The 10,376-nt window shown below is 54.5% G+C and overlaps 1 protein-coding gene across 1 annotated transcript in view; it reads left to right on the plus strand.

Moving 5' to 3' along the window:
- Positions 1 to 9,631, plus strand: part of LOC118669459 (ALK tyrosine kinase receptor-like) — a 38,514-nt gene extending 28,883 nt beyond the window's left edge. Inside the window, exons 4-7 of the mRNA XM_036335551.1 lie at positions 5,903 to 6,034; positions 6,643 to 6,787; positions 9,219 to 9,327; positions 9,451 to 9,631. Coding sequence (XP_036191444.1) covers positions 5,903 to 6,034; positions 6,643 to 6,787; positions 9,219 to 9,327; positions 9,451 to 9,631 — 567 coding nt within the window. The remainder of the gene's footprint in view (positions 1 to 5,902; positions 6,035 to 6,642; positions 6,788 to 9,218; positions 9,328 to 9,450) is intronic.
- The last annotated feature ends 745 nt before the right edge of the window (positions 9,632 to 10,376 follow it).

A 10,376-nucleotide genomic window follows, 5' to 3' on the forward strand; every position in this document is an offset into this window, starting at 1 on the left:
CCCACCCTTGCTTAGGCCTCAGTTTTTATGGCCTTTTGTTCTTTTCCACTTACAGCCCATCACTTGACAAGTCAGACCGCCATTCTCTACAGCCCCAGACACAGCCTGTCCTCATTTCTGACCCCACTTGGTGTCTAGCAGTCACACGGGAGAACTCCAGCAGCAGGAGCTAAGAAAGCTGGTGGAGCGCTAGCTGGTTTGGCTCAGTGGTTGGAGCCTTGGCCCACGGACTGAAGATTCTCGGGTCCGATTCCATTCAAGGGCACATACCTGGGTTGCAGGCTCCATCCATCTCAGGCCCTGGTCAGGGTGCACACAGGAGGCAACCAATGGTTGTGTCCTCTCACATGGATGTTTCTCTCTCTGTGCCTCTCCCCCTCCCTTCCACTTCTCTAAAAAAAACAAAACCCTGGTAGAGGTCTGACATGACCAGGAGCATGAAAAAGTGCAGACTAATGAAGCAGCCGCCATGCCAACACCCAGCACCTAGTGGCTTGCCTCTGTCTGTGCCAGGCCCCTGGCAGTGCTGGCTGTCCTCACAGGAACTCAGCCCCCTGCAGGGCGTGTCCCCTTGGGGCCAGGCCCCACCCCCACTTGCAGCACAGCTTCCACCTGGGGCAGGGAGTAGCCTCAGAGGACAGATGTGGGGACAAGGGCTACTGAGAAAGCAATTCAATTCCACAAAATAAGCTCAGGGCTTCTAAGAGCTGGCACTGGGCTGGGAGCAAAGCATAGCCTCCCCGCACCGCACCCCCACCACCACCACCACCATGTTATGGGTTAAAACAAAACAGCAGGCGTAAGCTTCGCAGGTACAACCTTGTGAATGAGGACTGTCTGGACTCCAACTTTTACTCAGCAACAATAATCAGGACTTTCCAACCTGATATAATATATTAAGTCATTAAACTGCAGGCTGCCGTAATGGTCACAGGAATTTATCGAGTGCTAATGTAATTCTTTCATCTAAGCAGAAAGATTGCATTGACTTTTGCAAGGGACTTTTACTTGATTGGATTGTAATCAGTTATGTCTTTTCACAGGCCTGCGTCCTCTTTTTTTTTAATTCAATTGTAATCTACTTGTTCCTCTGGTTGCTGCACTTTATCATTTCATTAATCAACCAACTCCTCTCAAAGTTGGTGGATGTGCAGGGAGAGCTCAGTTCTTAGCCAGGGACAGAGGGCAGCCCCCTCTGCTGGCCAGGCAGGCGCAGCATGGGCCTAGGGAAAGGAACTGGTCTTCCCTGTGCTCCATCCTCCAACCCCCCCGGAGTCACTGGGAGAAGGAGAAAGACCTCTTACAGGCACTACCTCAACCTCTAGTTCTCCAAAATGGTGTCTAGAGGGAATCCTCTAGAACAGTGGTTCTCAACCTTCCTAATGCCGCGACCCTTTAATACAGCTCCTCATGTTGTGGTGACCCCCAACCGTAAAATTATTTTCGTTGCTACTTCATAACTGTAATTTTGCTACTGTTATGAATCGTCATGTAAATATCTGATATGCAGGATGTATTTTCATTGTTACAAATTGAACATAATTAAAGCATAGTGATTAATCGCAAAAACAATATGTAATTATATATGTGTTTTCCGATGGTCTTAGGCGACCCCTGTGAAAGGGTTGTTCAACCCCCCAGTGGTCGCGACCCACAGGTTGAGAACCGCTGCTCTAGAAGATAAAGTGGACTCTAAGAATTAAGCTGCGGGAGTTGCCGGCTTTGCTGGTTCCGCTCACATCCATGTAGTTGCTGTTCTCATGCGCTTGGCCACACGGAGCCCGGAGTGGGCCCCGCTGCTGGAACCCCCTGCAGGGATGTACATCCCTCAGCCCCCCCTTCTCCACTTCCTTCCTGGACTCATCTGGGGGCATGATGCAGGGCTCTTTACATCAGCACTAGTGACATTTGGAGCAGATAATCCTTTGAGGTGGGGGCTGTCCCGTGCACTGTGGGCGGCTAGCAGCATTCCTGGCCTCTCCCCACCAGATGCCAGTAGGATCCCCGGTAATGACAATCAAAGATGCATCCAGACGTTTCCAAATGTCCCCAAGGGAGCAAAACCACTGATCTAAATGTCAAACCTCACCACCACCACCACCACTTGCAATGCAAATATTGTGAGAGTCTGGTGCACACCCACACAGCTCCCAGCTGGTTCAACCATATTCAGCAAATATTTGTTAAATACATACTGTATGCCCATCACTGTTCTAGGAACATGGGATATAGCCATGAACATATATCTAAAGAAATATCTCTGCTCTCAATATCTTTCTTTACATTCATGCCAGGGGTGGAAGGACAAACAGACAATAACGAGTTCATCAGTTTATTAGTTAATCAGGGTGTCCCAGAGTGACGTGTTAGAGTATATAGGAGTAGGTAAGGGGAGCCAGATGTGCCAGAGTTTGAGGCAGGTTGCAGTTTTAAACAGGGTGGCCAAGGAAAGCCTCCTGAGAAAATGGCAATTAAGCCCTGGCTGGTTTGGCTCAGTGGATAGACTGTTGGCCTGTGGACTGAAGGGTCCCAGGTTCAATTCTGGTCAAGGGCACCGGCCCAGGTTGTGGGCTCGATCCCCTACTCTCATCGTTGATGTTTCTAACTTTCTCTCCCTTTCACTTCCTCTCTGAAATCAATAAAAATATATTTTTTTAAAACAGAGAGAAAGAAAATGGCAGTTGAGCAGAGTCCCGGAAGAGGTGAAGAACAAGGAAAATATCTGGGGAGTCCAGCAGATGGTCCACATCCCTGAAGGCGGAGCACGCCTGGTGTGGCATACAGGGAGCAAGAGGGGGAGTAGGGGAGACATGAGGTCAGGTAAAGGGCCAAGTCAGACTCTTGTAAGGTCATGTTTAAGCATGTGTAGGAGTGTTGAACGGAATAGTGAGAATAGTGAGCTGATGCCGTTTGGGCTTCTAAAGGCCACTCCTGCTACAAAGGAGAGAACAGACCCTGTGGGCCCAAGGGAAAAGTCAGGCAGTGAATTCAATGGCTATTTCATCAATCCCAGCAAGAGATGCTGGTGGCTTGGAGCAGGATGGTAACAGCAGAACTGGTGAAAAATGGTTGAATTCTGGGCATAGTTCAAATGTAAAATCCAAAAGGATGTCCTGCCCGATTAGATGATGAACTGAGAGAAAGAAAGGGTCAAGGTTGACTCCAAGCATTGAGCCTGGGCAGCTGGAAGGAGGAGCTGCTGTCACCTGATGGGGGAATGCTGTGGAGGAGCAGGTTGGGGCGCAATCAGGAGTTCAGTGTTGGGTGTGCTGGCTGTAGAGCGATGCCTGATAGACAGCCCAGCGGGCGCTCTGGCAGACAACAGGAGATGGGCCACTGGAATCCAGGAGAGAGGTCTAGAGTGAGACACCGATCTGGGAGAAATGAGTGTAAAGTGGAGACAGGATGAGCAGTTCAGATTGAGAAGACCAAGGACTGAGATCTGGGGACCCCAACAGGAAAAAGGACATGAACCAGCAAGGAGGCCGAGGAGGAGGAGCCAGGGAGGTAGGAAGGAATTCAAGAGGGTGTGCAGTCCTGAAGGTCAGGTGAGGAAGCTGTATTATGAAGAAGGGATCAACTCCACCAAGTGCTGCTGCAGGGACAGCAGTGGGTGAGCTTTAGTGACACAAAGGCCCTCGTCCAGTCCATAGCTCCCTCCTCTCCATTCCTGCAATCTCCAGCATCTGCATCCCCAAGCGCCAGAGCCCCCCGCCCCCCCCCCCGTTCCGTCCTCGCCCCCCCCACCCCCCACCCCCCCGCTGCCAGGCAAGGAGAGGAAAAAAGGGAGCAGGGTCCGAGGGGATGGACCACCTTGGCACCACTGGTTCAGACTGGGCAGCCCCCGATCTACAGAGAAGGAGTCAGGTCCAGGGAGGTTCTGGCCTCAGCCAATGTGGCTCAGCCACTCTCCAGCCGAGCCTGTTAAGAGGCCAGCCTGAGCCCTGGGTCTGTGCTCCGCCCTCCCAGCTGACAGCCACATCTCCGTCCCAGCCCTGGGCTCAGGCTGGCTGCCCCTGGCATCTCCTGCCCTCCTTCCAGCGGTCCTTCGGCCCGCCCCAACCCCAGCCCTGGACAGCACTGCACAGACATCGGAGACATGTCAGCTTTGTCCAGGAACCATTCCCAGCCTTCCACCCACACTAAACCCACTCTGAAAAATACCAAATTACTCCCATTGTTAAATCCAAAATGCCATAAAACAAATCGCATCTTGGCTCTTTAGCTGGAAATTTCTCTAGTGCTCACTGCCGGCACCCCTGCGTGCTTCAGCGTAAGGAGGGGCTAAAGATGAATGGCCGCATCCACCGGCTGGTTACACAGCAGCATTCGGTGGAAATCTTATGTTTTATTGGCCTTTTTTCTATTAAGTAAAAGAAAAGTCATTTCCTCTGAGGCCAGGTCGATGGTTGTGGCCGACAAGCGGGATGGCTCTTCTTGAAGCACTGGCCTCTTTATTCGGGGACCCAAAGATCCGAGTCACAGGGAGTCCCAGCACACCCGGGACCTGATGCCTGGGCTCACACCAGGACATGTGTGGGCCCAGAAGTGAATCCAAAATAAGACAGCAGCCATTTATTCAGTCCCCGACACGTGCAAGACACCGTCTCTGCTACACGCCACCTCCCGTGCCTGTTCCCCTTGCACGCGGGGGTCAGACGGAGGCCTGCCCACAGCTGGTCAGGGGTGTCCGACAGACCCCAGGGCCCTTGGCCTCCTCGGTGGCAGACACAAGAGCTCTAGTTAGGGCTATGGCAGGGGAGCTCTGGAGGCAGGAAATGGGACGTGAGCTGCCCAGTATGGAGAAGCGACTTCCACAAGGGTGAGCTGGGAATAAATCTGAGTCTAGCCTCCCACTGTTTTCTTCTCTTTCCACGAGGCATCAGACCTGCAACTTCCTCCCCACTGCCCAGCTCCTTCTGGGATCGTCCCGGGGCCCCTGCATGATCTCACTTCCAGTTTCGTTCCCTCCACCCACCCCCTCACACTCCCTCCATCTCACCACTTAGGACCTCTGTCACCTGCTCTTCAGAGTCCAGAGGACACTTCTACTCTTGCTGAACCATCTCTCTGTCCTGAGATGAACTTTTCTGAGCCAAAAAGACTCCTTCCCCAAATACCCCACTCACCTTCTGGGTTCGTGCTACTCTCTCCCCCTGGAATGCCCTAACTTTCTCTCATTCTCTGTGTTTAAAAGTCTATCGGATGTAGTATACAACATAGGGAATACAGTCAATAATGTCATATTAACTGTGTATGCTGACGGATGGTTACTAAACTTAACATAGTGATCATTTCCTAAGATGCATAAATGTCAATCACTATGTTGTATACCTGAAACTAACATAATGTACTTTAATGTCTTTTAAAAATCTCCCTATCCTTCAAGGCCCAAGTAAGTGCCACCTCCTGCAGGCAGTCGTCCCTGATCACCAGTCAGCAACAAAGGCCCCCTCTCCCTCCCCCACTTCCCATGCGTTTTCTAACTAAGCTATTCTCATGATCCTTCTCTAATACTGCCCAGAGTGACAGTTATCTGGGTATATTTTTGGTCACTTCAACTCAACTCTAAGCTATTTGAGAGATAGACCCTATCTTTTTTTTAAATATATTTTTATTGATTTCAGAGAGGAAGGGAGAGGGAGAAAGAGACAGAAACATCAATGATGAGAGGGAATCACTGATTGGCTTCCTCCTGCACACCCTCTACTGGACATTGAGACCACAACCAGGCATGTGCCGTTGACCGGAATCAAACCCGGGACCCTTCAGTCCACAGGCTGGTGCTCTAGCCACTGAGCCAAACCGGCTAGGGCAGACCCTATCTGTAAACATAGAAGATCTGTCTGCTGGGAAGTAGAGAAACTTGGACACAAACCTGAGCTGCTTTTTGTTTCTGCAGACAAACCGATTAATCCAGAAAGTCTGCATTGGAGAGAACAACGTGATAGAGGAAGAAATCCGCGTGAACAGAAGCGTGCACGAGTGGGCAGGAGGGGGCGGAGGAGGGGGCGGAGCCACCTACGTATTTAAGGTGAGGTGGGCTGTGCCAGCTGCCAGGGGCAGTGACTTCTGCGTGTCATGGGGTTGCCTCGCGGCCGCCCCAGGAACCAAATGCCACTTAGTGCCATTTAAGGATGAGGAAACCGAGGCATCGGGACACGGGCTCCCTGTCTGTCCAAGAAAGGCAGGCTCTCCTCTCGCTGCTGTACCAGCCCGATTCACCCCAGGCCTCGGCCATGCCTGCCTCAGTGCTCCAGAGGGTCCGCCGTGCCCTCCTCTGTCCTAAGGTGGACGTTCCCTGCCAGGCCCCCCGACAGGGACAGTGATGCTGAGTGCTTGCTCGGGCGGTTGTGGGGGTCAGAGCCAGAGACCCCAGGGAGTGAGAGGAGGGAGAGAGCAAAGAGACCTCCTGCCACCAGCACCCAACCTCTGCGGCTCCTCTGTGAGCTTCAGGAAAGGGGCTGCATGAGCAGCGTCTGAGCTTGAGCCCCCGGGTTGCTGTCACCTGAGTTCAGAGCCCTCAGCCCACCGAGGTATCGGCTGCTGCCGGGCACACACTCAGGCACGTTAAACCAGGGCTCTGGCTCTCAGAGGGAAGCCCAGCCCCGTTTGTCAATCTCTGAATGTCTCTCCGGCCAGATGAAGGACGGCGTGCCAGTGCCCCTGATCATTGCGGCTGGCGGAGGTGGCAGGGCCTACGGGGCCAAGACGGACACGTTCCACCCCGAGAGGCTGGAGAATAACTCCTCGGTTCTAGGGCTCAACGGCTACTCCGGAGCCGCAGGTAAAGCAGTCAAGCCCACCTCGCCCAGAATGTTCTCCCGGGGCCATCACACAGCTGTGGCATCTTAGTCACTGATACTTGAGAGGCTGGGAGCTCTGACATGGGTACCAGCCTCCAGGGAGGAAGGGCAGGCAGCATCTTTAGGCCCCAGGGACCATCTTGCTGATGCGCCCTTTGGACTTGTGGAAGGTCACTGAGAAAATGAGACAGGCACCAGCATTCAGACCGCCAGCCCAGCCCTCCCTGGGTTTTACCAAATGCAACTGGAATCTGGGGCGGAGTCCAACCCTCCAGACCCCCGTGGTTCCTACCTCGCCGGCCTGGGCTGCCAGCTCACACAGCTCCTCTCTGGGAAAGCTCTCGCTGGAATCTTCGTGGCTGGGCTCTGTGCTAGCTGTGAGAGCAGCCACACAAACAGGACAGGCACTGAAGGCGATGTGGATTCTCGGATTCTCAGAAATCAGCCATCTCTAAAGAGAAAATGCAATTCCTTTTTGTATTTTCTCCACAATCGGAGTGAAGGAGGGTTCGGGGAGCCATTTAAAATTCGAGATTAATTCAAGCAAATATTCAAACTTTCTCTTCAATCAAGAGATGGCTAGGGCTAGAAGAAAGTAGAAATAGTAATCGGGTGCACAGTAAGGAGTTGCCCCCAGCACTCTTTACAGCGCCCGGGACACCTGTGCAGGTTTAATAAATTACAAAGCACTTCCGCAGCTATTATACATGTGCTTTTCAAAACAGATCCTAGGGTTTTCCAGAAAGATATTATTATTCCCATTTTATAAGAGTCAGCAAGCTCATAGAAAGTTAGTGGATTTTTTCTTTTCTCAACATGGCCACAGTTTCATACTCAATCCACTTTTTAAAAAACGTTGTTGATGTATTTTATGTGCATGATTTTCTTTTCCACATATTTGCTCAAAGGCTGCAAGATAGAGTGAGGTGTCAGACACCACCTCAGCTGGGGACTGCGGAGGGCGCAGGGTAGGCGGGTGGAGGCAGCGGAGGCGGCAGGCATGGAACCAGGCCCGTGCGTCCTAATGTATTCACTGTGCTCAGGGCTCGCTCTGCGTGGCCAGCTGCCAGAACTCGCCCAGGCCAGCTGCTCACTCACTCACGGAGCAGGGCCTTCCCTCCACCAGCTGACATCAGCACCCCCTCTGGCTGGAGAAGAGGCCAGCCACTTGAAACCTAAGCACCTGTAGCTTCCAGAGGTGACAGAAGGTCCCCACGACTTTCCTGGGGGCTTTGATTGCCTCTGTGTGACCTCATAGACCCAAGCTTGTTCCTGACCTGGTCTCATCGTCTGAAACCTGTGTCCCTCTTTGTAGTATAATAGCCATCTCTATCCCCAGCTCCCCTGACCCAATTCGCCGCCCACCCTCCTCTCTCACACACACACACACACACACACACACACAGCCTCCCTCTGCTGCCCCCTCTGGGTCCAAAAGGACCTCCCAGGCCAGCTAACCCTTACAGACCCAGCAGGCCTGGCACCGCTGTCTCCCCAGGTCCCACCACCCATCATCTGCCGGGGCAGAGAGGGCTCTGGGCGCTTTGGGAGTAGGCTGCCTGTGGAACTGTCACACGAGCCAATATTGGGAGAAAGGCCCTGGAATCTCAGGAGCCAGCGGGAGCCTCAGTGCGGTCAGCCTTGGCCTCAAGACAGAGGGCACTCTGCCTGCGCTCTGCAAACTGCACTTCCTCCACAAGCGCTCACCGCAGCCCAGGCATGGTCACTCCCCTACCCCCACCTGCTCTGCCCCTGACCTTGGAGCAGCTCCTCAGAAGCAGGCAGGCACGACACTGCCTGAGCTCAGAGTGGGGCACGACACTGCCTGAGCTCAGAGTGGGAGGCCTCTGCACGTGTGTGCTCTGCCTCCAACGCCCGGTGAGCCCTACACGTGGTGCTTCATGAAGCGTTTCACATTCACCGCCTCCTTCGATCCAGACATCAACCCACTGGGGCCATCTTGTTATCCCAGGTTAAGGCTCAGGATGGGGAAGCTCGTGCCCAGTCAACAGCACAGCCCACTGGGTTATCCGTGCCTGGTCCAGGCTCCGACAAGGAGCTCTGCGGACACCTTGGCAGGGTTTTGATAGCCGGCTGCCCAGGGAGGTGGGTCCTGGTTCTTACCGAGATGGGAAGCAGCCAATGATACGAAGGCCCAGCACTTCGCACTGGTGCTCACGGAGGGAAGGCCCAGGAACACACCGAGTGTCATGCTGCCGGCCCCCGCCTGCCCCTTCCCCAGCCGAGCACTCTCAGGGCTTCGAGCCCGAGGCCTGCGGGAAGCAGAGGTACCAGGCGTGCACCCATCAGGACGTCCAGCTGTGGCCCAAGCAGGTCTCTCCAGGACAGAGGCCTTGGCCAGGCCCAGCGGCTGAGCCAGCCCAGCCTCACGGGTTCTCTGTCTTCCCGCAGGTGGTGGAGGTGGCTGGAATGATAACACTTCCTTGCTCTGGTCTGGAAAATCTTTGCTGGAGGGTGCCACCGGAGGACAGTCGTGCCCCCAGGCCATGAAGAAGTGGGGGTGGGAGACCAGAGGGGGTTTCGGAGGGGGTGGAGGGGGGTGCTCCTCAGGTGGAGGAGGCGGAGGATATATAGGTAAAGATGATTTGTGTTCAAGGTGTCACCCCCTCCCTCTTAGTCCTAGGCCCCTCACCTCTCCCAGCCCTCGCCTGCCCTCCCCTGGCCGCCCAAGTGTGGACTGTGATGTGACCGTGCACGCCTGCCTTAGCCCGGGCACCAGCCAGAGGCAGGGTGTTGGCTTGCGAGCCAGCATCCTGCCTCAGGGCTTCCATAGCGACCGCATCAAGATCCTGTGTGGTTCTTGATCACCCCCAAAGCCGATGACAAAGGGGCTTTGGCTTCCCAGACTGTTCTCAGAGCCACCCTAGGGATGTGCTGGCTTGAGAACCTCAGAGGCCAGACTTCTGAACCCCATGCCTCCCTTTGGATGGCCTGGCCCCTGTCTTTGCAAGCCAGCTCCCTAGGGGCCTGGCTTGTGGCTTCTGGCCTCAAGGACGCCTCACTTTCCCTTTCCTGCCCCAGCCCACCAGCTCCAGAATGGCCCACTCTCCATGCTGATGGGCACTCCTCCCGGGGGCAACGGCGGGCAGCCCCAGCCCGGCCGGCCCAGCCCAGTCCTTGGGCAAGCAGCTGGCCACTGGCCCGGCTCTCCTCTGGGCTAGCGCAGAGCAGAAGCGCCTTCTGAAGCTGAGAGGCTGGGAAATGGTGTCTCCTCCGTCCCCACAGATTAGGACACAATGCATGCACACACCGCGATGTTCTGTCTGTGTTTTGCTTTGATGTTTGCCTTAACCAGATGCTCTCTTTTCTAAGCCATGGCTGGGTGGGAGAGCCCAAGGGGGGAGCCCAGAGAAAAGCCAGCCCCAGCTGAATGGAGGGACAGGAGCCTACAGGCACAGGGGCCCTTCCCCCACGTCCCTACCCTGACCCCAGGGGACTGGAGAGCAACTTCTCAGTGCCACTGCCTGGCCAGTCCTGGAGGAGGCCCTGGGGCTGACCCAACCTGGGAGACTAGACCTTGGCCGGTTCTTGTTCACGTGCACTGCTTCC

Source organism: Myotis myotis, unplaced genomic scaffold, assembly GCF_014108235.1.
Source record: "Myotis myotis isolate mMyoMyo1 unplaced genomic scaffold, mMyoMyo1.p scaffold_m19_p_14, whole genome shotgun sequence".
Taxonomy (NCBI): domain Eukaryota; kingdom Metazoa; phylum Chordata; class Mammalia; order Chiroptera; family Vespertilionidae; genus Myotis; species Myotis myotis.